Source organism: Epinephelus moara, chromosome 22 (genome assembly GCF_006386435.1).
Source record: "Epinephelus moara isolate mb chromosome 22, YSFRI_EMoa_1.0, whole genome shotgun sequence".
NCBI classification, from domain to species: domain Eukaryota; kingdom Metazoa; phylum Chordata; class Actinopteri; order Perciformes; family Serranidae; genus Epinephelus; species Epinephelus moara.
Genome location: NC_065527.1, coordinates 31,698,143 through 31,725,865, shown reverse-complemented (window position 1 = coordinate 31,725,865; position 27,723 = coordinate 31,698,143). Strand labels below are relative to the sequence as shown.

Below are 27,723 nucleotides of genomic sequence, written 5' to 3'. Positions count from 1 at the left end.
CAAACACGGAGGTCTCCCTCTCCGCTGAGCACGCCCGGCCTGTTAAATAGCCTGTAACCGTAACAACTGTGTGACACAAACTCAGTGCTTTGGTCATTAAATAATGTCGGGCTCGGTTCGGGTTCGGACAGAAATATGCTGCCCGTGCCGCACTCTAACACACACAAACACACGGAAAACTGGACATTATCATCAGTTTATAAAAAATCCCCGGACGCCACGGACGGGACGTGAAAAGTGGACATGTCCGGGCAAAAGAGGACGTTTGGTCAGCCTACTCAAGGGAATTTCCTCATCAGTTAACAGTTTTAGTCCAAACTCTAGAATTCATATTTATGACATGATTATGACAACATTTCATACAAATGACCAATAGGATGAAATGATTGATGACATTTTATAACTAAAAGGTCAAAGGTCAACTTCACTGTGACATCATAATGTTCTTCAGAAATGCTTTTCTGAGCATTACTAGACGTCATATCTCAGGAACAGAAGGGGAGACATTTGGTCAGATACTGAATTGGTGACACTAATCATTGGTGTGCACCTTGAAACTGTGCTGATTGTTTAGATCTTCTGTGCTGTCTGGCTGAAGATGTGTGTGAAGCATCCATGTTTTAACAGACATGGATGTAAACTGTAACTGCAACTTCACTGAACTGACTGAATTAACTATTTCTAGTTTATCACTAAAAGGTGAATCACACAGTCGACATATTTCTGTCATTTTTCAAGACAGTTGCGATTGGTTTAAAAGACAAGCCAGAGCATTTTTTTCTTATAGCAGAATGATAATGTGTGCTCTCAGAGCCTTGTCTGGTGCTGAAACAGCTCTGTGGAGATAGGTCTGGCTACATGAGGCTAGGTATTTTTGAACTCCATACAGAGTTTAAAAATACAGAAAAGCTGCTGCTCTGTCACTTAGTGCAGTTCAAATGTCTCATCTTCAAAGCACAGGATATCACACCCAGAGACTGTGCTGCGGATTATGTTAAGGAGAGGTCAGAGGTCAAATATTTCCCTTGCTCAAACCCCACCTGAATAATTTCTCCGGTGTCTTTCTCTACAAACTTCTCCTCAGACTTCTTCCTGTCTCAGTAAAAGTAAAACGACAGTGAGAATATGATCTTTTTTTTTTTTTTTTAAATTTAATCCATTCCTGCCAGACTCATTTGAGTGGTGTCAAATGTTTATGTAAACATCTCAAGAGTTTAATTAATTTTGATTTTTAAAATTTACATACTTTATTAATCCCCAAGGGGGAAATTCAGTGTTTTCACTCCATTTGTCATATACATCTACACACAGGCCCGAAATACACACACACATGCACAAACAGGACCTGCTCAAGAGCAGGAGGTGAACTGGCACCTCTCCAGCTACCAGTCCACGCTCCATATTTTGAACCGGCGGCCCTCCGGTTCCCAAGCCAAGTCCCTATGGACTGAGCTACTGCCACCCTGGCTCATAATAACCACAAACTTTGTATAGTCAACCTCAAGCTGTTCAGACAATGTTGGTGTTCAGAGTGAAGGCTACAGGGTTGTAACCACCAGCAGTAATCTTTTTTTTCCCTTCAGCTTCATCCTGAAAACTCATCGCAGGCTCCCATTTATCTGAGAGCTTAGTAACGTCAACCACAGCAGATATCAAATTAGTGCGATTAAGTGTGATTTAGGATTTTTTCAACCGTGGTTGAATTTAAATTATTCAAGAGTTTCACTAAATGCTCAACCGACAAAAACAGCTAGAGGCGGATGGCTTCTGTTTTATTCTTTTCTTTTAGGGAAAGCAACAGTTAACTTTGATAGTAACAGCTCACCTGGTGCCAGGCTGAGAGTCACCTGTGGGAACTGTCACACAGAGATATGTGTGTGGATGTGTTTTTATGTGGTATGTCACTCGTAAGAGTAAAAAAAAGAGTTGTGTATGCATGTAATTATTTTTTTGAATATAAAATCTGCTGACAGAAAGCTGAAAGCTGTTGAACATTCACACGGACAAAATGACAAATTGAAGGATACTTAATAAAATGAGTGCTTCTCTGTGTGTGTTGTTGATGGAAACTTTGGTGACAACATCAGCAGTTTGTAAGAAGAAGCTGGAAAAATGTCAGACATTGATGCAGCAGCTCTGGCAACAGCTCAGGATCCAAACCCACTGCAAAAAAAGAATGATTTTGTAAACATACTGCAAAGTTACAGCTCAGCCTCTCTTGGCACAAACAAACACCTTAATCATTAATCATTACTAATGGTACAGAACTGCCGAGTATGTTGGCTCCTTTCAAATTGTTTCAATTGGCTGTTAAAAAATTATATTTCAGGCCACCTCGGTATTGGAACCATCTATCTTAATCACTACAGAAGGAAGTCGGTATATAATTAAAAATACTTCTGCTCGCCTGTCTCCAGGGTGACCTGCAGTCGACAGCATCAGTTCAGGCCATCGCCAGGCAGGTCTGTGAGCAGCTGATTCAGAGTGAGTAGAAACACCTCCTGTATATTTCTAAGTTTGAGGAACAAGACTTGGTTTTAGGATTAATTTTAGAATTGCAGTTCAATAAATTACCTGCATGGGGGTTCCAAACATGTTGCTTGCAGGTGTGTGACCTCCTAAGACTGAATATTTCATCCAGTCTCTAGAGATTAATTCCTTTTCCTGTTTCCAGGCCACATGGCACGCTACAACTCCATCCTGAACCACGCGCCCAGTCCGCCAGTGTCCATCCGCACTGTGCCAGGACCCCCTGGAGAGCCTGGCAGACAGGGAAGTCCAGGGCCACAGGGAGAACAGGGTCCCCCAGGAAGACCCGGCTTCCCAGGACAGAATGGCCAGAACGGACAGCCGGGAGAGAGAGGTAAAGGGGTGACCGCAACTGTCTGTTCTGACAGATGGGCTGAGAATCACGGTGGTGTCAACAAAGTTTCACATGGTGGGGGAGCAAACTTCTAACTACTGCCAGGGAATGCTTTGATACAAAAATGTGATGTTTGAAAAGTTAAGCGATGTAAACTTGGGCGAGTCCCTCCCCAGTGGACACTGTGAACTTTTACCTTTTCCACTCCCCCCTTCCTACCATGGACCAATTTTTGTGTTTTTTTATGGGGGACAGAGGATCTTCATGGGGAGATAGCAGGTCAGCAGTGTATTCCACATAGAAATGGTATACATCATCAAAACTCTGGAGAAAAAAAGCTGGCTATTCAAGCTTTGAAAATTTTGAGTATATAGGGGCTTAGAACATTACTGGGGAAGTATATGATGGTCACTGCCATGCTTTACAATGTCTTATAAGTTTTTGCAGCAATTTTTGGGTTGATACCTTTTTTTTATCCAGATTTGGTGATAAATTTAAACATTTTTGACCACTTGAAAACCGATCAAAACAGTGAGTAAATCCCTCCAAAATATCACATTAAGATATTAAGGCTTGAGGATTTTTGTATTTTTTAGTGACTGGAAGGCGGGCATTTCTGATCTGGAAACTGCTGAGAAACACTCTTATTGTCAATATATCTCAGGAAGTCAAATATCCTCTGAATGCCTGTGGTCTCTAGTTTGGGTTTGTAAAGTTTCACAGGGTTGTGATTATGCTAGAGGTCACAGTAGGCCATCTTCTACAGTGAGGTCAAGTTTCATAATAATAATAAATACAGTTGGGCTCATTAAATCCACAAGAGTCTCAACTTTGCAGTCAGACCCAGTTTATGCAATTCCAAGACTGCTGAGGGACCCATAGTATAAAGAAATATTCAAGTACACTAGGTGAAAAAAACAGGTTTTTTCCCCAAAACTGGTTGGGACTAGCATAAAGTGGGCACGTCGTGGGTACCCTTGAACACTTTGTCATTGAGATTGCTTGAGGTGAAAGGTCAAGGGACCCCTGTGGAAATGGCTATGCTGTCATAAATAAATTCAGGAAGGACCCAAATGCAGAGCAGTAGGAAGGTTGAAGGTTAAACAAAAAACGGGCCTTAAGGCTGAAAAAAAATTCTTGAAACAGGCAGGCCACAGAAAGTCCACATGACAGAAGAACCAAAACTAACTGAAAACCAATCAGGATAATACGATGAACTCACTGGAGTAGGAGGACATGGGCAAAAGGAGGGAAATGGGGATTGGCCTACAACAAGGGTGTGGAGGGGAACATTAGGGTGTAGCAAACAAGGCTAATACAGAACAGGTGTGAAGGGAAGACTGGGAACACAGAGAAGGACTAACAAGACAGGTGTGACAGAAAACAGGCAAGAAAACACACAAACAAAGGAAGTAACACATGAGGAGAGAATCTACAAAATAAAACAGGAAGCAGATTAAACATGAATAAATAACATGAAACAAGGAAGAACACAAACACAAAACTCCAAAACAAAGTCCACAAGATGTAAGAATAAAGAATATAAACAAAAACCCAGGATCATAACACATGCCAGTTTTTTCCTCGCCAAAATTGAGCTTTAACTTAGGTGTTGTTAATACCATTATCACTCTAGCTTTAAAAGTCAGCCCGCGGCAGCCTCTAGAAGACAGGAATGTCATCCGAGGATTCCGGCAACCAGGCAGAGAGGAAGAGGTTAAAGCATCAAAACTGTTCAAATTTAAAAAACAGGAATGTACGTACACAAAACTTCATGCCATAAAGATTTCCAACATGACATACTTTATCCTTTACCAACATATTACAACACTGTTTTACGTGTGTTTCCAGGTCAGCCAGGAGAAAAGGGTGAGAAAGGATCTCAAGGTGTTGGAGTCCAAGGCCCCAGAGGACCCTCAGGACCCCCTGGTATATTAACATTACTAAACTGTTCTGTTCATTCACCAGTACTTCTCAATATGGACTTCCTAATCGTTTCTCATAAATTCCTCCTCCGTTCCCAGGTCCCCAAGGGCAGGGCAGACCTGGCAGCCAGGGTCCCTCAGGGCGACCTGGAAATCCTGGAGCCCCTGGTCGGCCTGGGGTCCCTGGACCCGTCGGTTCTGCTGGGCCTCCAGGCTACTGTGACCAGAATGCCTGTATGGGCTACAATGTTGGAGGTACGTCGGGTCCCAGAATTAAATATGATGACAGCAGTTTTAACACTAAACTGGCTAGTTTAGGGCTGCAGAATAACAGAAAAATTAAACTTGATCATGATTTTAGCTTCCCACAATTAAATGGTCTTGATTGACTGCAATACTGACGTTTAAAATGCGAGTTCCACTGATAGAAAACTGCTGCATATCAAATCAAGCTTTTCCTAAACTAACAGCCATGGCAGCTGGCATGCACACAGCAGCTAAAAAACTTTACTGTTGTGGCTGCAGTCCCGAGTAGAAGAGCAACATACAACGGAGAGCAGAAAAGCAGAACAAAAATCAAATGCCAGGAGCAGAAGGCAAAGATCTAGTCCCTCTACACAGATCATCAGCTGTTGTTTGGAAGTATTTGGGATCTAGACTGCATGAGACTCGTGTCGGTTCCACAAACCAATACAATTAACTTGTTCAATCTCCTGAGAAAAACACCACAAACTGCAGAACGATGAATGCATAAAGGCAAAGCGGTTCATTTGTGGTGGGAACATGTTCCAACCTCGATCCGAACCAACTGCAATCGCATTGCACACTGTTTGGGTTAAACATGAGCATGTTACAGTCCTGGAGGATTATTAATGTGTGCCTCCTCCTGTACTGCCTTAATATGCACATTCAGCACATCCAATGCATCAAAACATTGTTTTCTAGTCAGAGCTGCGCCTCGTTTTCAAACTGTATGGTTTGACTAAAATGAACGATGCAAGAAATATAGTCCACGATGACCAGCGCTAAAATCAACCCGCGTAGTTGTCCCTCCATTGTGACATTAGAAAGTGTCACATTTATCTTCCAAGTGTACTTTTCTTCAATGTTTTGTTTACTTCCTGGATTTTTCCCACATGGAAATTCTTACCAATCAAGAGCAGCTTTCTTGCGCAGGCATTTTATCTGGTCCGCTTGTAAATGCTGCCGTGAGAACATGAACCAACCTTTGGCAATTATGCAACTTTGTAACAAAATTAGTCCCTGATTCGGACCAAAGCAAGACAGCTCTAGGTCTGACGGCACCCTCAGACATCCTAGCCCATCACCATATCTATCCAGCTCCGAAAGACAGACTAAAATACATCACGTTCCATTTGGCCGAAGCCATTAGTCCAATAAACACTTGTATTTATATTTTGCTTCAAGGAGACTCACGGAATTCACCTTATTTTTAATCTTATTTTGATGCAAAGATTTGCACATTAGCAGGAATGTAGCACAGCATGGGGGTGAAAGCAGCACTCTGTTTATTTAAATGTGAAAATGCAATGAAAATATTTTGTTCCTAAAATTAATTAATAAATCATGATCTCAATATTGATTAGAGTAATCCTGGTCATCATTTTGGCCACAATCATGCAGCCCGAAACTAGTTATAAAAATGCTGCAACGGGGACACCTGACATTTCCTGGACTCACAGTGTAATTGAAGTTATCTTATCTAGTCTACTACTAGACTGCACTAGCCTTCACTGTGACTGCTGTATAGTTACAGCCACAGAGTGTGGGGGTTGGCATTGCAACAAGAGAAACTGATCCTTCAAGGAAAACAAGTCACTTTTAATAAAATCTAAATTACACATTTAGTCTACACAACTTGCTTCTACTGTATCTAATACTGACGCATAATAATCAACACAAAGTATCTTACTTAAAACCCATCAGCTTGGTTAAACGTGGATGTTGTAAACTGTGAAACTGAGCATGAAAAGCTTTTTTCAATGCAGAGAATGTCTTTTGGATTGAAGGTCGTGAAGTGAAACGTTTAATTCAGTCGGTTCCTTTTCATGTTGAAAAGCTGCCACAGAGTTAAACAGGCTGCATGTGGCTGAGGTCATCCGTCCTACTTTGTGCTGTGTATTTGAAGGTGAACCATGAAACACCTTGAAATACAGTCACTGTCAGGATACAGAATTCTGCTCGTGTTCGGGCTACGTGTCTGAAATGCATGTGAAATTCAGTTGTGCAATTGTCTTATTTTGAAATACCTACCTACCTCAAAGTTGCCTAAAGAGTCACTTCACCCAAATCATTAAAAAGATAAAGATGGAAGCATCTATCAGAAAAATAAAAAAAAACCCTAAATTATTTTCATTTCGCTGGGTCTCAAAACCTCAGCAAATAAAACAAACACTGTAAGGGAGAAAATGAGAAAATGTGTTGACTGTGAATTGGGTGAAGCAGCCCTTTAAGCTTGAAACTGCACGGTCCCCTGCACGTATGAGCAAACGGTGACCACAAGGTAACCAGATCACTGACTGAATTCTGCATCTTAACACTTTGCAGCTGAGATTTTTCTGTTAAATCACTCAGCATTCTGAGTTTGGGTTAAATCAGTTCACTGGAAAGATGCTGCATGCTGGGTTTTCTTTTTCATATATCACTATTAAATACACCAGGGCTCATTACAAGAGCAAAATATTACTTCCCAAATTTCACATAAAAGTTGCTGCTGGCAGCTTTTGTATTTAATCCAGTTCCTTGTGTATTTTCATTCAAAACTTTTGGGGAGTTGATAAACTATATCTTTTTGGAATCGTTAGAACATGAGAAATATGAAAATAAATGTTTCCATGGTGGCCATTTTGGATTTTAAAAATAGTGAATGTTCAAAACACTTTATTAAAAAAAAAAAAAAAAATCAGGTTCCAAGCTATGCTGGTGTTTACTTTCGATGGCTGAACATACATTTTATTTATTCAGATGTTCACATGAACTAAGAACAGTCACATGGACATTAATTAATTGAATTTGGTGGTTGAAGGTCAAAGGTCAAGGTCACTTTGACCTCATAAAACATGTTTTTGGCCATAACTCAAGAATTCATGCACTAACATTTCACACAAATGTCTAATAGGATAAAATGATGAGGTGATATCATTTTATATCCAAAAGTTCAAAGGTCAACTTCATTGTGACATCATAATGATCTGCATAACACACTTTTCTGTCCATTATTCAGCATCATATCTCAGGAAGAGATGGAGAGATATTTGGTCAGATACTGAATTGGTGACTCTAATCTTGAAACTGTGCTGATTGAATAGATCTTCTGTGTGTGAAGCGTCCATGTTTTCACAGACATGGATGGAAACTGTAAGAGAAACTTGACTGGTGCATGGCGGCATACAATCACATTATAGTTTTAGTGATTGCCTGTAAACTTAAATTGTCAGTCTTCATCTTCAGTATCACTTTCATCTTAATCCTGGTTTTTAGATCTTTAGTCCTCATCGTTCTCACATTGTTTTCTCCAAAAGCTAAGGTCAGTGCATCGTAAGTCTTTTGACGTACAGGGACATCTTAGTGTTGAACGATCTCCTTTGCAGTGGCATCTCACCATTTCAATGATGGCCTGAGGAGCTGGTAGTACATCAGGGGTAGTGGGTCTCAACTGGCCTTTATCATCCATGTAGTGGCCTTTTTGCAGAGGATTCAAAGCTACTTGCTGCTGAACACTTGCCTGGCTCCAAACTCAAGCTTGCACATGTAGCTCCCCTATCAATAAGCTGCTTCAGCGCATCCTCTGTAGGTGGTGGCTTGTTACTATCTGCCTTATATTTGTCAAAATGTGCCATCTCAGCTCTGGAATGTTTCTTATTGCGATTCCTTTTGAGTAAAAGGAAGCACGCACAAACCTAGTCAAGTGTTTCTGTTGTTCTTCCATTACTCTTTAATTATCTGAAAGCATCCTCAGAGCTTCAACGATGTCATCCTCAGCTTTAAGAACGATCTTGAACCATGTTGCGTTATGCCTAGTTAACTCTACATGACTTAAGCCCTGATTTGCCACTTATTTAAAATCATTTAAAATATTTTTTGTATCTCCCCACCAGAGGGCCCAGATAAGATGCAAATCAGTGTTGGCTCCACACTCACACACCACAAAATTGGTGCTCGAACATTAACTGTTCAAATGTGAGGCAAGAAGTCACCAATGCAATTCAGACGCACTCCAGATATTCAGCATTCAGATATTCATACTTTTCACTCCAATGGGAAAAGTGAACATGAGTACAGATTATGACCAATTCTTTCACCTCATAGTCACTGAAGTAAGTACTGAACCCCTCCTGGTTCCTCCTGTACACAGGCAGTGCTGCTCTGCAATCACCTCTGAATGGCGTATGGCCGTGATCCAGAGTGTTTATTCTCTTTGTGGTGCAGGATGAGCAGGAACAGAACAGCACCTCACATTCATATTGTCACACCAGTCCTTATTTACCATTAAGCACACCTCCTCTCTTTCTCTCACCAGAGTCTTCTGCTCTGACAGATCAATAGAAAGAGTCACCTGGCTGAATGACGCCTATCTGTGCCTATGTCTTAGCTGTCAAGCGAGTTCTCATCTGACAACTGCTAAATAACTTATTGTACTTAACATTAGCTAGGTATGTCAACCAGTGGCTAACACTAGCTACAGAGGTAATTTTTGCTGTTGTTTTACTAAAGCCAGCTGCTAACACTACCTAGCTAGTTGCCAAGTGTAGTATTAACAAGAGATACAGCAATTATTTGCCTAATACAACACACATTATTGGCAGATGCAGCATCAGATTCAATTCTTAATGTGTTGGAAATGGTCCCATTCCTTTCTTTGGCTTAAAAAATATGTAATTAACGTATAAACTCAGAACCTATTTAATTTATCATTAGGGACCCAGCTAAAAACAGGTTATGGGTGGTCACCATTTTGAAAGTCCAAGATGGCCACCACAGAGACTTTGAAAAAAATGCAAACATTGGTTTTTGGGTTTGTCAGACTCTGAACTTTCCAAAAATGTATAGTTCATAAACTCCCCACAGATTCTGAACAAAGGTTGAAATCAGGACAGAGCGAACCTCACTAATTTGTGAACTTGCTCTCCAGCGTCCAAACAAGTGAATTTGCTCAGCCTTCCACAGGACATTTTATTTAAACAGCTTCACAATTAATGTCACAAAACTCTCATCACATACTCAAATCAGCATACATGCCTTTTTTAACACTGTAAATATGTTGATATAATAAATTCTGACCAAAGAAAACCCAACATGAGCCATCTTTAACCGTCTCTACATGCATGATTGTGTTAACCCTTAATGTGTGTTGAGGTTAAAGGTAACACAGCAGCCTAAAAGGTGCTGTACAGCTCGCAGCCTGCAGGGTCGTCATGTGAGTAACGTCTGCATGTTGTAATCATTCCTCTGTCTTTGTTTTTGTGTCTCTCCATCTGTTGGTCTGTTTGTCTGTCTATCATCACTTCGTTTTACAATTTTTTCCTCGTCATAACCCTCAGCACAGTATTTCAGTGACAACTGAGTCACTCTCACAAACTCTGCAAATCACAAAAGCAGCTTTTAGTAGCTTTAACTGCTGAAGAGGCTGCAAAATATTGCAGGTGATGGAAGTGGTGTCACTGCATCAGCTGACCAGCTTCGACCCCGACTCTCTTTACCTACACATAATGTTGTACCATCTTAGAAGATAAGACAGTTAGAAGGTGGTTTACAGGGACTAAAATGAATCCAGTTACACCAAAATGAAATTAAAAATATGTTATGAAAGAGATAATAACAAAAAGTATTCCTGTTAAAGCTCTTTTCTAATAGGTGCTTAAACAGCTCATGCTTTTGTAGGCTTCTCTCAGCCCGTGAACATTCATACTATCATCATAATCGTTCATCTTTTTTTTTCTTTTAAAGATAAACCACCACCTGACTAATTGAACCAGCAATTTTTGAAATCCGTCCAGTATTGAGCAAAAGTACTGCAGTCAGCAGCAATGAAACAGACTGCAATGTAAACACTCATGTTCGCCCTGTCAGTGTGCATCCATGAAAAGTTCTTGTTTTCACCACAGACAGGCTCAGCTTGTTATTTAAGCGTGTGACAGCATTATGGAATCCGTTCAGAGAAAGACCTTTTTGTTTAAGAGAAACAGCCAAGAAATTGCATCATGAAACTCATCAGACTCCATTTTAAAAAGTCGCTAATTTTCGAATCATAAAACATACTTCATTCAAAGTCAACAGAAACTAAAAAGCGCCCACAAAAAAAACCTCAGTTCATCTTTCCACCGTTTCAACAATCACAGACTCTGGTTAGGTTGAAATTAACCCCCTAATTCACCCAGTTAGACGTTAAAATATACTGGCTCTATGGACTCTTTTAGGGCCGACGTCACAGTGACGTCAGTTTATTAGCTGGAGGCAAAACATGGGGCTGTCGGCTACATAGGAGTCTTAAAATGTCGTCTTGTTGTGTTATTGGGAACCAGAATGGAAAGAGTCATGGCTCAAAACTTACATTTTATCGGACACCAGCCGCCAATGTCCATCAACAAAGACAAAGACAACTATGGTTAAATGTGATAAGACAAAAGGACTGGATGGAGGCGATCATCCAAAATGCTCACATGTGCAGCGCACACTTCATATCAGGTTAGGGAAAAAGTATTTCCTGTTGTAGGCGGAATAACGTTATGTGTATTAAGGGTTATCATGTTCACCTCATCAGAAATTGGGGAGGTATTAAGAGGAATATTGGATTACTCCATGATGCTAACTTTTTAGCGTATCAGTTAACGTTAGCTTCGATAGCAAAACAAACTGGAGGAACTGTTCAAGTGTCGTCCTCCTTTGTAAGACTGGCATAGTAGCGCTGGCTAATGTCCATGGAGAATTGTTTTGCCTCCAGCTAAGCCCCACCCACCAGAAAACATCATACTGTTTCCTAACAGTAAAAGTGTCTATACACGCTAAAATTACAGTTTATGCAAATGGAGTCTGGTCAAATTTTGGGGCTGTTTCTGGTTAAACAAAAAAAGATCTTACACTTCAGCAGAAAAGGTCTATCTGTGTAGGGATCCTTTCATCTGAGCATGTCAGTGGCAAAAACAAACACTTGTAGCGGGCGGACATGGACGGAAGTTTACATTGCAGCACTCTCGCTCAGTACTGGACCGATTTAAAAAATTGTTGTTTCCATTAGTCACTTAGACACAAAAACATAGGATAATAGGGTCCAGGTTTATTTACCCTTTAAAAGATAAGGCCAGTAGTATTGTATATTTTCCTTATTGTAAACAAATCCAGTCAAAAGACCAATACCAATAATTTGGTAATAATTTCTGACTCCCTATCTCTGGCTTTAAATTCAATTGAAAAATTGAATTTCCCCTCGGGGATTAATAAAGTATATAAAATTAAATTAAATTAAATTAAGATGATGAAGTGCATGTATGTATCTGTCAGTCTGCAGCTAATCTTGCAAACTACTGGATCAATCATCCTCATATTTTGTGTGCACATGATGACTGTATGCTCAAGGGCCTCTTGTGGTTGCAGTGATTCACATTTTTTGAAAAGCCCGTTTTATTGACTGCTGACCCTTCACTCCACTTAACTGGCCAGTAGGGGCTGCAAGTCCTCAACATATCAGCTAGGCTAAAAATAAGCCTTACCTCATCTATTGCAGGCAACATTTTGGCCTTCGTCATGGCTCAAAAATGACATCCGTAGAAAAGTGAGTCTCATTTTGAGCCAGAGCATCTGCAGATTAATTCTGTAACTGATTTGTTATGATCTAAGAAATTTAAGCACAATACAAGATTAATAAATCCCTGATTTTTGTTATTTCTTGTCTGTAAGGGAGTCAGGAAAGACAATTCACAGTCCCTCCAGGATCTCGTGGCAAAAAAAATTTGAATTTGCCCCCAAAAACCCTTGAATTTTGTCAAAAATTGCAATAAACGTTGCAGCAATTTTATGTGATTTTTTTTGTGGGAAATTGTGGCAAATGACAAAAATTGCGTCTAATGACAAAAGGAGAAAAACAATGTGATTTTTTTTTTTTTAATTACTACCTCCAAAAAAATAAGTCATGTAATCACTTGCTATAATAATCATACTGAATATTACAAAAATAGTTGCAAATGTTTTTTTCTCTTGTTCTCTTCTTTAGTTTTATTTAATTCATTTCAAAACATGGACTCCAATAATGTTGCAAAAAATCCTGAGTGAATATTGTAGCTCTCAAACCACACAATGTGACTGTAAAACAACATGTAAGCTACATCTTCTGTAAACATAACATTTTAATAAATTCAGCACATATTGTATGCATTTAAACAGTGCAAATTCTTATGTCAATACAGAGCATTTCTCCATACTGTAGTGCCATTAGCGCATTTGATGACGCATCTGATGACGTCGCATGTGCGACGACTTCCGCTCGGCCGGAAAATACGGAAAGATTGCGGGACTTTTGAAAAATTGCAAGCCCCCACAAATATTGCGGACTTTCGTTGAATTTGCATTAATTATTGCGATCGCAAGATTGCGATTTTCTGGAGGGACTGAATAATTAAATGAGATTCAAGTATTCTTTGTGACACAACTGTCATATATTCCTTACACTCTCTGTTGCACACCCATATGCCCACAGACACACCTGCCCACCACTAAGTGCACTTTTTCAACTGGGGACTATTTTCAGCAGCACATTAATTCACATTGGGCGTACGTGGGATTAAGTCAAAATAAACTGCTGTGTGTGTGTTGATGGTAATGAAAGAACATGTCACCCAGTGCTACAGTGGGGCTCACTGATGTGTTTTAATAGTTTTGGACAACAGTGGAGCTGTATGGCGCAGAGGAGGAAGATATATTAGACTTTGATACACACACAATACTTGTTAGTAGATACATTCACTTGGTTTTAGTCTTTGCATGTGATTTATTGAGAAGAAGAAACTACAGAATGTCACCTGATGTATTCTTAAATTGGCGTAACAGAACTGAGCCCAGATGTTGTACCATGAACTCCCACTGACACGATCGTCCTCTCCTGACTTTTTCTTCTAGATTACGATCATCCAGTACCTCTTTTTTAAACCACAGGCTTCACTGACTTAATGTAAACTCCCATAACACACAAACAAAAACTTATTTGAGGTCCTAAAAGCTCATATGCACGACAACTTATCAATAGCAATTTTGCACGTTATTTTAACCTTAAGTATCTAGATACCTTAAATTTGAAAAATACCACTTAAAAAGTTAAATTGTGACAATTTGAATGTGAATTAAAACATAACAAATCTAATGATTGCCCGATGAAACTACGAGACATTTGCACAAAACTTCTCACATTGAACTCAAACTTCTTTGCTTATTTTAATTTGCAGTTGTAATCCTAAATGTATCCTTCCCTTTAACTCTGCCTTGGTAACCCTGACTCAATAACCCTTGGTAACCCTTGGTAACCCTAGGTAACCCTTGTCCCTCTGTGTCTCTTGCTCCTTCCTTCCCATCCCGCCCCCTCTTCCTGTCTCACTAACCCAATCACACCCCAACAAACCAATCCAAAATTTTGCTTCCTGTGGTGGCGGGGGGTCGACCATCTTTGTTTTGGGCTCTCACTGACTTTCTGCCTGTCTGACTGGCGTACTGGCTGGCTCGCTGCCTGGTTGGTTGGCAACACAGAGGGTGAAGATGTCATTGACCGCGGCGCTATCCCCCCAGTCCAATTGCCGCCCACCGTCTTCCAGAACTACGGCGAGGTTGAGGAGGATGATCCCTACCGCTACTACGAGCCCAATTATCCGGCACCGCGGCCCGTGGCGCCTGACGACCCAGCGTTGGACAACATCGAGCTGAGTTCCCCTGGCATCCACCGCAGCGCCCGGAGCCTGAAGAAAGACGAAGAGATAGTCGGGCCGAAGAGGAGACTAAAGAAAGGAGCGAAGGCGCTGCCTGGACTAATTAAATGAGAGAAGGTGATTGGAGGACGGAGGGCCGCTCGCTGTTTCCGATTGGGCGGTTACGGACTAATCAACAAGTGCCTGATGTAGAGGATTTCTTATGGACATTGTAGAGGGGATGGGGTGGGGCTATCAGGTTGGGACTATTTTAACTCATCTATGCTATTGAATTAACTTCAAAAAAGTTTATGTTGTTTAATTTGTTTTTGTCATTTTTGTCTCAGTTGAGACAGTCATCTTAAAATGGATTCAGCTTAACTGGATTTTATATTTCACCGTCCCACAGCGTCTCTCTTTTAACAGGTTAACTGTTTCGGTGATAAACGTTTCTCAGATATTTTGTCAACAGATTGATTGGAGAAAAGTAGCCGGCCCTGTTTTCAGGTTTCACTTCTGCTGTTTGTTATTTTCCTGGTTGGTTAAGTGCCTCCTAATCGTCTGGAACAAATTTCAAAATGCAGAAATACAAACACACCACAACATTTAGACATGTGCAGCAACCTATCAAGCAACACTGTCACTCTTCATGTTTCTACATCTTTAATGTTGTATCACAACCTTTTAATTTTTGGACTGCAGAGGTCTCAGATAACATCATGTGCAAGCACAGCAGTATTACAGTGGCTGCAAGTCAGACACGACATCATAAGATAAACACAAACCACCTGTGAGATTACTGCTGTGAACAGCATGAAAGGTTTACAGTGTTTCAAAGTGATGAGACTTTATATGTGCTTATAAGTGTGAACTTTAGGTTAATTACTTGACAACGTGACATGACATGACATGACATGACATGACAACGTCAGAGTCCAACAGTTAGGGCACCTGTCATCCAAGGTTTATCCTCCTGAGACCCGAACTTTTGTTTGGTGTGCTTTTTTAATTTCTCCTAGCTATCAGGGATCAGTAGGACCCGATAAGTATAAAAAAAACTAAACATTGTCAACGATAATTAAGTCCCAGTGTCCTCAAACTATTCCTTTCCAATTAAAAGTGTCTTATTTTGTTACTGTTGCTAAAATTGGTCACATTTGTTGCCATATCAAACTACAAACATTATAAATCATAAATAAACAAGTTTCAACCATAAAATGTGATCAGGTTTTGGACCTTGTCCACTTTTGTGTAGGGATCGGCCGCAGATTGACTTGGCAGAGATGGCTGCCATCTTGTTTTTACATGGATTAGTGTATTGTGCTCTTACTACCACTAGATGGCACAAAAAGTGTCCACAAACAAGGACAACAGGTTTAAGTTCAGTAGAATAAAGTGTAAGGTTAAGTAAACCCAAAATGTGATGTCCTCATATGAGGATACAGGGTCTCAGGAGGATATTTAGAAGAATACGTCACCCACAAAATGACCATTTGTATCAGTTGCTCACCACATGTTATATTGAATTCATGAAAAATACATTTTTCTCGCATGCCTCCACGGTAAACGGAGAAAACAAAACAGAAGATCATCCTTCATGAATTGAAGTAAATGGGTCGACATTTAACAAAAACAAAACTATGTTAAAACACCCCTTTTCAAACTCTCACACAGCTCAATAGTAGTGCAGTATAATCCAAGTCTCATTTATTCAGTTGTATTCTCAGTACTTCGCAAACACGTGCATTTTCACTAAAACATTATGATTGAAAGCACATCACTACCAACTGTCTCACGCACAGACAGGAAGCACACCTTGCACCTGCGCTTGCTCAAGCTACTCGTAGGCAGAAGTGTTTTATGTTGTAACGTTTTCACAGAAATGCATGTGTTTGCGAAGTGCTGAGAATACAGTTGGATAAATGAGACATGGATTATATTGCATCATTGTGTAAGAGTTATGATATTGTGTTGTTGTTGAATGTCATCCCTGATTACTTCAGTTCATAAAGAATTAGGGCTGCCCCCGACAAAGACTTTTCCTAGTTGACCAATAGTCATCATTAAGGGGCATTAGTCAACTAGCTGCCTGCATATTTAAGATATAAATTTAGTTATTAAACTATATATTTTTGGCGGGGCAACACAATGGTTTGAGTGTGAGAAAGAATAGTATGAGTAACATTGTTAACACTGTGCTACATTACAGAGAAATACAAAACCGTACTAATGAACCTTCATTAATATAGGCCTATATTTTATCTACAAGTGCACGTCACACACTGAGCGAGCCGCCTGTTAATGACGCTGTGGGCTAATGGGCATGTAGCTACTTCCATGTTTCAGATGATACGTCATGTTTGTAGTCGACCAATGAAGATGAGTTTACATATCACCTTGGGTTCGTCCTTCACCTTCTCAAAATGATCCCACACTTTGGATTTCCTGCCCGACATGTTATTAATCAGCCTGTGGAATAACCACAGGTACCAGCCCTGGAAATCAACCCGACTCCTGTCTGACTGCTGAATGTGGCCACTTCCTGTGTCTGCCCTTTCAAAATGAATTCCCACATGGTCCAGTCATATAGGTTTTGATTTATTTTAATTTTAGTTTCACATTTGTTTGTTTTCTCGTTTTTTTCTGCGACTAATGTCCTTTCTGGTCAACTATTAAGGGGAAGCCATATAAAGAATGTTCCCCGTTTTTTGTTTCTCCATTCATTGTGGAGGCAAAAAAACAAAGACATGTGAGTAACTGGTACACAAATGGTCATTTTGTTGGTGTAGTATTCTTTTAACTGGTAAGCCCTGTTTTTAAGTAGTTTAATGTATTTGTCAGGGACAATACAGAGATAGCTGTGAACAAAAAAAAGAGATGCTTTGCACCAGATTTACATGCTAGCGACACATCTGTACTTCCTGAACAGGTAAACACACAAAAAACAAAAAAATGTACAAAATGTAATTTACACCCTCAGCCCTACACAGGATAAGTAATCATTTCCCATTTTGTTTCTAAAATACTAAAATAAGTAAGTCACACATTTTACCTCCAGGGTAAGAACAGGTAATGTTAGCGTCTTAGCACAACTGTTGCTTACATTAAATATCTGCAGCCACTCAGCCAGCTACAGTAAAGCACAATATAAAGATTATGTTTTCTCTCCATCAACAAACAATATGACAAAATGAGCTTTCATGAGGATGATTAAACTTAGAACACCCCAGATGAGGGGAGAGGAAGTGAATTAATTACGCCTTATCTGCATAAACTGCTAAAACCCCAGTTGAGTCCAAACCTGCATCTTATATCTAATGTTTCTTTTACTGCCATTTGTTTGTTTTAAAGCCTCCCAAATGCTACAGGTAGTTTCCCTTGGGATAAATAAAGTTTTATCTTTATCTTTCCCGCTTTACAAAAAAAAAAGAACCCAAACATTTATTTATGTAAAGTTTTGCATGTTTTTGTTTTCCATTTATCGTATGATGTATGATATTTTTAATCTCATAGAGCCATAAACACATTTCACTGTTACATATAAAGATCATTTTTTTAGTTTTTCCTTCAGAGTGTTAGGTGAGTGGAGTCATATGCAGTTATTGTTACAGTATTAAGCTCAGACTAATGTTGGCTCTGTATTTCAGAAGGTTGGTGAAAAGAAATAAGTTGTAAAAACAGTAACAGCTGATGTAAGAGAGTTATTATATTTCTAAGTAAATGTATTTTGGTTCAGTTTTCAGGTTTCTGGATGTCGTTGTAACTGACAGGAGCTGTTTTTCATGTTGTCTATAGAAAGACAATTAAAGAGAGATTAGGAGTGAAAAATGAATTTGATTTTTAAAGACTGACAATCTGTTTTTCCTAATTTTTTTGGTTTTGTGTTTGAATTGATCTGCCTTCATTTTTTAACATTTATTATTTAGCTAATTTAAGTTAAATTGGATGCCATCTGTTCAAGGACAAGACTCTCTGGCTCTCTGTTAATTTTCCATATTTTATGCAAAAAACTGAAGATCTGAGTTTGATTTATTAAATGTGTTTAAATTGCTGAAGATCAGTTATATAAAGGAAGGTCCACTTATTTGGAAAATGGTCTGCTTTGTTTAATCACCTGTGGACGTCATTTTTTTTCTCTTTCAGAGCAAACTAATTTTCCCAAAATTCAAGCACATTAAACTTTTTCAGATATCTTGGAAACCCTCTGAGTTAAGTGTTTCTGAGGCCTTCAGGTCAGCGAGGAGTACAAACCGACCACAGTATTTCCCTCTACACCTCTGACCAGGATATGTTCAAAAAAATAAAATCAAGGAAGTAATTTATTTTATTACTTGGTATTGATTTTCTCAGAACAATAAAACTGAAGTACAACCGTTATTGTTGTTGTTGTTGTTGTTGTTGTTGTTGTGTATTTGGTGAGTGTGTTGCTCAGCAGGTGATGTGACTGGACTCTGAGGTCTAATTAAACTGGAGCTGAGCAGGAAGATGAACACTAAAGCATGTTGGAGCTGCAAGCTGCAGGAAGCTGATTGGAAACCAGCAGGTGAGCTGCAGCACCAAGTCCAACATCACACCTCTGCTTAGTGCTCTCATATAACCAAGAGTTAGAAATACAGCTTATACCTGAACAACTGTGAACACCACGTGAACCATCCTCCTTACCAGCCTAAACACTTTCCTCTGTTATCACTATTGTCTGTCATTTTCTTATGACACTTTCTTCTTATGAAAACAAACCATATACGTAAAAATAAAATCTGTTTTCAAAGAATGCTTCATGGTTTTCCCCATAAGGGAACACTTCACACATGAAATGACTATTTAAATATCAGTTACTCACCCTTTGTTAAGATGAATTTAAATTTGAATTTGATTTTGATTTGAATTTATTGAAAGGCTAGCCCCTTGAGATGTAGCATTTTATTTTCAAGGGGGTCCTCAAACACAAATACACAAAAAATAAAACTGCATTACATAACAAACATACACTACAAATACACAGATAGAGACATCTAGCTCACTATCTCCCACCCACACCCCCTGCCCTCACCTGTTGTACAGGAAAATTAGAATTGGATACCGTGACCTTGAATAGTTACATAGCAGTTTTCAGTACAACTCTTTAAAAACATGAAAGCAGCAGAAAGAGGTAACAGATCTCTAGAAAAGAGGAAGATTATTCCAGTCAGATGGAGCTTTGTAGTGGAATGAAGTTCTTTGAAAATTCTGGGGACAAAGAAAAGGATACTGCATATATCTAAGTGGATATGTAGGAATTATATGGAGCTAAAAACTGTTTCAAATACGAGGGACACTTGAAATGAACACATCTGAAAATGAACTGAATCCAGTAAAATTGCCCTCTAGATTTAGGCTGCAGCCAATTCAGTGATTCATACATGAAGCAATGGTGAATTCTATATGGACATCTCAAAACTAATCTACATAGAGAATTATACACTACATTAAGGTGTTTAAGATGCGTGTCAGATGTGTTTTGATAGACAATGTCAGCATAATCAATAATAGGTAATATCAACTGTGAAATTATTCTTTTCCTGACCTGCAATGTAAAACAATGAATTGATCGATAAGCTGAACTAAGACAACAATACACTCTTTTAATAAATAAAATAAATTAATTAATTAATATTGGGCTGAAAGGAGAGTTCAAAGTTCAAGATATTTGAACAAGTCAGCTTTGTCAAGAGGTGATCAGTCATCAAAATAAATATGCATATTGAGGGGATGTGAATGGTTGTGTCATGTGCCAAAAACCATGCTGCAGAATTTCTTATTCAGTACAAGTCTGTTGTTATGACCAAGTTAAAATCGAGGTGTAAAGAATCCTGGATTTGTAATTTATCAGTGTTAGAAATGTAAATAACAGCATCATCAGCATACAAATGAACAAACTTAAGGTAAGTCATTAATAAAAATAAAAAAAGGAAGTGGACCCAAGGTGGATCCTTGTGGAACACCCTTTTTAACAATTAAGTAGTCAGACTGATAACCCTGAATGACAACACACTGACGTCAGTTGTAAAGATAAGCATTAAACCACAGGAGAGCATTTTGATTTAAACCAACAGAATATAGCTTGTCAAGATGGAGGTAGTGATCAACCATATCAAAAGCTCTGGAGAGATCAGTAAAAATGGCACCTGTAAGTTGGCCTTCATCAAAGGATGGAACATCATTAGTGAATTTTAGAAGAGCTGTGGTGGTGGAAAAATTTGGTCTAAAACCAGACTGAGGTGGGGATAGAATTTTAAACAGATTGATGTACTGCAATAATTGATTAAAAATTAGTTTAACTTATGCAGTGGTACAAATAATAGAAATAGAATGGTAATTATTCACATCTGATGAATCTCCACCTTTGAGCACTTCGGTAACTCAATACCACATTTCCATATTTGGGGCAAGGGACAGGTAGGTAAAGACAAGTTGAATAGGTCTGCAAGGGGATACATAATTACATGTGCAGCAAGTTCAATAAATTTGAATTCATGAAGAAAGCTTTCCACAGTGAACCAAGAATTCCAAACAGGCAAACATTCTTCATGAATTGAACTAAACAAGGGCCACATTAAACAACAGCAAAACTGTCATCTGCAATCAATTGCTATCAATTACTGTTTAATGTTTTTGTGTCTATGTGAGTAATTGTTACAACACTTTAAAAAATTTGGCCCAGTATTGTGCACGAAAGCTCAATAACATTCAGAGCATGTTAAGTGGTACGTCCACTTAAAGTGTTTGTTTATTGCCCATGACAGGCTCAGATTGTTATTCTAAGTGTCTGACAACATTGGAACATATGTACATAATGAACATATGGAAAAGATCCCTACAGAGATAGAACTTTTTCTGAAGGTATAAGGTCCTTTTTGTTTGACGAGAAACAGCCCCAAAATGGCTATCCCCAAACACACCAGACTGCATTTAAATAAACAGTCATTTTACCATGTATAGAGTCAGCATATTTTCACATCTAACTGGGTGAATTTAGGGTTTATTACAACCAAGCCAGAGATGGCGATTGTTGCAACAGTACAAAGATGAACCAAGTCAGTTTTTGTGAGTTTTATATTGTTTCTGTCAGCTTTCAATTAAGTATTTTTTACAATAGTAAAATTACTGTCCAATCGGATCAGAGCAGCCACCAGGAGCCAGTGTAGGGTATGGAGGAGCATAGTAGTGTGGGAGAACTTGGGTAGGTTGAGGACCAGTTGGACTGCTGCATCCTCCTGAACTATGAACACTGAAGGATTCTAACCACAAGTTTCAGCCAATTGCAGTCACCACCAGATGCCACTAAATCTTACACACTGAACCTGTAAAAGAGGATAAGGAGCTCACTAGTAAATTGACCACACTTGTATAGTGCATTTCTAGTCTTTCAACCACTCAGAGCACTTTTACATTACATGTCACATCCACCAATTCACACACTGGTGGCTGAGGCCAACATAGCATACGGTGCCGCCTACTATTCAACAATCATTCACATGCACACCATCAGGAGAATTTATGGTTAAGTATCTTACCCACTTTGGGGGAGCTGGGGATCAAACCACCAATCTTCCAAATAGTGGACGACCCACTCTACCTTCTGAGCCACAGCCACCCCTCCTTGGTCTGATCACCCCAGGGAGATTGTTCCAGAGGAGGGGGGATCCACTTGTGATGAAAAAAGGGGATAAAATGCAGAGAAAACTCTGGAAAAATATCAATGAGCTGCTGCTGCTGCTGATGTTTCAGAGAGTCTTAACCCAAGGTAGAGTCACATGTAAACTGCAGAGTGCTTGAATTATAAATTGTACTTTTTTTGGATAGACTTTACATGAGCAGGTCTCTCTTCCTCTCTTACCCTTTTGACCTTTCAAAATTTGTTTTCGATCTCAAAAATAGTTGATTGGTTCAAAGTGTGAAACAGAATGAATCACATCAAACTTTTTTTTTTTTTTTTTAAATTTTATTTACCCAAAGTGAGAATCTCATTTTAATTCATAAGAAGTGCTTTTTTTAAAAAATACTTTTTTTTCTTTAAAACTACTACTTCTTTTAGGCTACATTTCCAATCAGTCACTGGGATGTTGATGCTACAACAGCCATTGAAATTAGCTGTACTGCAGGAGGATTATCACACACACACTGATAGGGGTGCATCAGTGTGTGAACAGGAAGTGGAAGCCGTGTAGAGTGCCTCCTCTCAGCAGGTTGAGGAGCATCTCGGGTGTAAATATGATCTGAAGTGTAGATAAGAGTGAGACGTCGGCTGGGAAATCAATTATCTCCTGCGTCACTACGGAAACGTCCTGCGTCCGAGCTGCTTTCATGTCTCTTTATGTGACAACTGTTTGTACTGTAGCTGGTTCAGTAACATTTCAGTCATTAATGGAATGTTTTTATTCAGAGCAACTCTCAGCAGAGGCACCTGAGGAATTCATTGCAAACGTTAGATATTTTCTTTACAACTTGGCTTTTATTTTTGTATCTTTGAACAGCAGTTTTATCAGTTAATTGAACGTTTGACTCACAAGCATCTTGTCTGAGATCTAAAGTGCTTTCAGATTGAATGCAAAGATTGTTCGACTCTTGGTGCAGTCTGTGTTCACTCTCTGGCACCCAAACTTCACAGAAAAATAAATCTTTAAAGTAAAAAATAATTTAGTTTTTGTGAATGTTGTATCTTAGTTCAGGCCAGTGTTTGCAAAAGTTTCTATTGAGATATTATTAAAGGGATAGTTCATATTTTTTGAAGTGAGGTTGTATGAGGTACTTATCTGTTGTCTCTGTATTACCAACAGTAGAATTTGTTAGCACGCCCCCAGTTTGGAGAAGCAGACAAGTGTACTGACACAGAAGCTGTACTGCTATGGACAGGGGCAACAACAAAATACATTTTGGCCACCTAAAAAAAAATCAATATCAGTTTAAGTATAAGCAATATTTAGAATATTTTCTCTGCTTTCACTGCAGACCACCCGTTAAAACAGAACTGAAGCTTTTAACAGCTTAAGTTAAGTAAGCCACCAGACTCCATGGAGAAAAACAGTAATTTTGGCTCGCTAAGCACAGGAGTTGTTGGTCTGCCACTGCCTTTAGTTGATTAGTTAATGTTATTGTCAGACTTTGGTGAATCTGAACTAAGCCTTTTACATACCAAAGTCACACACTAACACAAACAAACTAACTGACTGAGGCATATGAACAGCATATCCTGTGTTCAGAGATGTTAAATCACTGATTTTCTCAATGGAGTCTGGTTTTAAAGAGAGCAATATGACAGCTTCAGTTCCCTGTCTGAAATTGCTGTCTGGCAGCAAAGAAAAGCTGTGATGGGTAACTGAAGCTGTTATATTGTTCTCTTAAAAGCCACACTACACTGAGAAAAACAGTAATTTAACATTGCTGAACACAGGAGGGGTCCATGTCATTGGTTCGACAGCCCATTGGTTCGACATCCCATTAGTCCGACTGTCCGCGGTGCTGAACGGCTCGCAGCGGGCGTATGGTGCGCCGCGACCGGCTTGAGGCGGAGCAGGCTCACGGCTTATGTGTTTGTCACTTTCTTTTTCATTTTAACCCACACCATGATCTTTTCCTGACCCTAACCAAGTGGTTTTTGTGCCTAAACCTAACCAGACCTTAACCACAGGGCATCATGATGATTTCGGAACGGACTTCGGAGCAATGAGTTTAATATGGTCGGAACAATGGGCTGTCGAACCAATGGGCAGTTCCCACACAGGAGCTGCTGGTCTACTGCTGCCTCCATCTGTTAGATTTTGTGTTATTGTGTGACTTTAATGTGTAAAAGGGTTAGTTCAGATTCACCAAAGTCACACAATAAAACAAACTAACTAACTGATTGAGGCAGTGGTAGACTAACAACTCCTGTGTTCAGAGAGGTTAAATGAAAGAAGGTAAAACAAGAGCATGGCTGGGGAACTGGATGGAAACGGCTGTCTGACGGAAAGGAAAAGTGGTGAAAATGATCTCAATATAGTGTACACTTAAACTGATAGTAACTGTTTTAGGTGCCTATAATATGTTTTGCTGATGTCCCTGTCCACAGCAGTACATTGCACAGCTTATTTGGCACGACTACTGTCTGCTTCTCCAAACTGGGGGGCGTGGCAACTGACATCTAGTGTAGGTGATACACTGACCATGGATACCTTCAACACATTCTTACTCCAACCTCGTCATATATCTATGTTTAGTCATGATATGTCCACGTCCACGTGTACCCTGGGTTGTTGACATCCTGGGGCGCTGTGTCAGCTTCTGCCTGTTACATGCCTTGTCTTCTTTCAAAATACGCTTTCGTTTTCACAAGAAATTTACCGTATGCATACAGTGTATTTCAAAATAAACGCGCTACGTCAGTACAACACTGCGAATGGATGTTTTTTTGTCCTTCAACAACTAACGCACATGGTTGGGTGAAAGCAACAAAGACACATGGTTGGGTTTAGGAAAAAAGAACAGGGTTTGGCTTTGTAATGTTACAGGAGACAAACACAACTCTCCAAGGTGAAAATCGGTAGTTGTTCGACCCATACACCACCCCTCCCACCCAACTACTGGGACTTTCACCGCCTTAACTTTGGTTCTTATCCTACCGCGTTATCTCCTGAACCTGCTGGGCGACATTTAACTATAACAACGGCCGGCCATGCATCATTCCAACACGAAAGGATTTCTTTTTTTTTTGTCGGTGTCTGACACCGGAAGTCACTGCCCAAGCACCAGATTTCCACGACTTTGAAATGACACAGGGTTAATACCTTATACAGCCCCACTTTAAAACATCAGAACTATCCTAGTATCCAAGTGTGAACTTAGAGAGTATAAAAGGACAAAGCTGAGAGAAAGAAGTGAGAAAGAGATCTTTCTTTATAATCTGTCAGTGGCTGCAGCATCTCAAAACGATCTGACGTTTATGAAGCAGAACCACAGTTCACGAGTATGAACATAGACTCTGAGCAGCTGAGAGTCCAGTCTCCTGCTGTGACTTCTAACACTGATTTAAACACTGATCAAAGTGTTCGGACCATCTTCCAGCTCCGCAAACATCACATGTTAAATAAAAAGACAACACACTGAAGGAGCTGCAGTGAGCTTTCTTTGGCCTGGTGGGGGAAATTAAGTGAGGAGGAATCCTCCTTTAACTATTAGTCCTCAGTGGACAAATGAATTGATGATCATTTATTGGTCCTAAATCTCCTTCCTCTGCCTCTAATTGAATCTTCTTCCTCTATTGCTTGCTTTTAACTTAATTAACCTTAAATTCCACATGTAGTTGTCCTTCCTCTTAAGTAATCTATCATGTTTAAGGCTGCCCTTTTACACCAAGTGGAATTGATCATCCCGCCCCCGGACGCAGACTGGCCAGTCATAGCGTAGCATTGGGCCAGCTCAGACCAGGGTCCAACAACAACAACACAGCTGAGCTGATTTCCTTCATTTTCAGACTGGTTTTGTAGATTTGGAGCTAAATGTTGTGCCTGGGGCACGTCGTGTCTATTAATGATACTCGTTACCTGGAGAGGTTGGAAAAATATGTACATTTCTTCCCTGTTCCAAAACCAAAATCAAACCCTGAAAAGTGTAGGGTTAGCTAGCTAGCTACTGAGCATATAGCCTACTGAATGTATACACATGCTGCTTTTGCTTTTTAATGATTATAACAGTGAAAAAAAGACCGACCCTGCTGTACAAGAAACAGTGAAGGAAAGCAGGGAAACTTTGCTGATATTCAACCAGCTGTGTGTCATCACACTGTACGCAGATGAATGTTGTTTGACTTCCCCTGCAGATCCCTGCCCATCCAGCGACAGAGGAGGATCGGGTGCTGGCAGCAGCACAAGCTGAAGCCAAACACTGTTCATCTGCACACACTGTGATGCCACACAGCTGGTTCTGTATTAGCAAAGTTTCCCTTTATATTCATTGTCTTCTGTTGTGATCACCAGTGATGTGGTGGTTCACTTTTACACTGTGATCTGTAGCCTATAGTTCGGCTTTAGCTTCTAACTATCTTTGTCTTTTTAACCTGTTGTTGCTGCTCAGTCAGTTTCACATCCTGGATATATCCTTCAAGCACACTTTGTAGACCCCTCAGTCTGCTTCTTTCTGGAATCACTATTTCATTTTTCCAAAAATATGATAATATTTCTTCAGGGAGTGCAGTTAGTTACAGTGTGGGCTCCATGCTTACTCAAACAGCTTGTCGGACTATCACAAAGGGGCGGGGCGTAGCGTAAGGTCAGTTTTTCTGGATGTCTGGTGCATCAATCTAAACACATTTCCTTCCTTCCCTTTTTTCTGCCAACACAAATATTTTTCTTTTCTTCTACTGTGCCTTTGTTGTTTGAGGAGATTTAGTTCAGTTTGATAATAATCAATAACTTTTCCCCCTTATTTGTATTGTGTTATGATCGTACTACACTTTACATGTTTGGATACCTCTGTGTATTTCTGTTTATTACATGTATGACAACAGCAAACTGCTTTGCCCTGCACAGAGAAAAAGCAAAAGCCTTACTTTTTTAAAATCTATACTATCAAAGTGAAGCTGGTGCTTGTGTGCTTATTCAGATGATGGTTTGTGTGCTCTGTACTGATGCAAAAAGAGTTTAAAGAGTTTTGCAATTGTCTGCTTACGCAAGAGATGTGTAATGCTTTGCTGGTTTGCTGTGAGGTGCTGTGGTTAGGGTGTAGGGCTTCACAAAAAAATAGCTGATAGTTTCAAAGATAAAATAAGAAATAAGTGACTGCACCTTTAAAACCATCATAAATACCAGCTGTTAGTTTGCAGGGAGGACACTCATGATAGCCTGTCATCATCACAAGAGCTCAGAGTGGTTAAATACAGTAATTACGGTTCTTAAGTTCTGATGAGGTTGATTATAATTACATCTACAGTTAAATTACAGTGTGAGCAGAAGATGTTGCTTCTCTTTGTTTAGATTTTTAATGAGTTTTATTGGAATTACAGTCTGAAACCGAGACA

The 27,723-nt window shown here is 39.6% G+C and overlaps 2 protein-coding genes across 4 annotated transcripts in view; one reads left to right on the top strand and one right to left on the bottom strand.

The window, feature by feature from the left end:
- LOC126384270 (cyclic AMP-dependent transcription factor ATF-6 beta-like) overlaps positions 1–2,595 on the bottom strand; it is a 22,062-nt gene extending 19,467 nt beyond the window's left edge. Inside the window, exon 1 of the mRNA XM_050035230.1 lies at positions 2,575–2,595. Within this exon, the coding sequence (XP_049891187.1) occupies positions 2,575–2,595 (21 nt within the window). The remainder of the gene's footprint in view (positions 1–2,574) is intronic.
- Positions 2,299–27,723, top strand: part of LOC126383971 (collagen alpha-1(XIV) chain-like) — an 849,933-nt gene continuing 824,508 nt past the window's right edge. The window contains exons 1-5 of one of the 3 annotated variants that reach the window (XR_007569211.1): positions 2,299–2,484; positions 2,675–2,863; positions 4,715–4,792; positions 4,888–5,043; positions 14,539–16,850. Coding sequence is in view for 2 of the 3 variants with exons in the window: in XM_050034767.1 (XP_049890724.1) it covers positions 2,680–2,863; positions 4,715–4,792; positions 4,888–5,043; positions 14,539–14,825 (705 nt within the window). In the remaining variant the exon portion in view is untranslated. Of the gene's footprint in view, positions 2,485–2,674; positions 2,864–4,714; positions 4,793–4,887; positions 5,044–14,538; positions 16,982–27,723 lie in introns of those variants that run through there. The other 2 variants (XM_050034768.1, XM_050034767.1) reach the window with 2 other exon arrangements.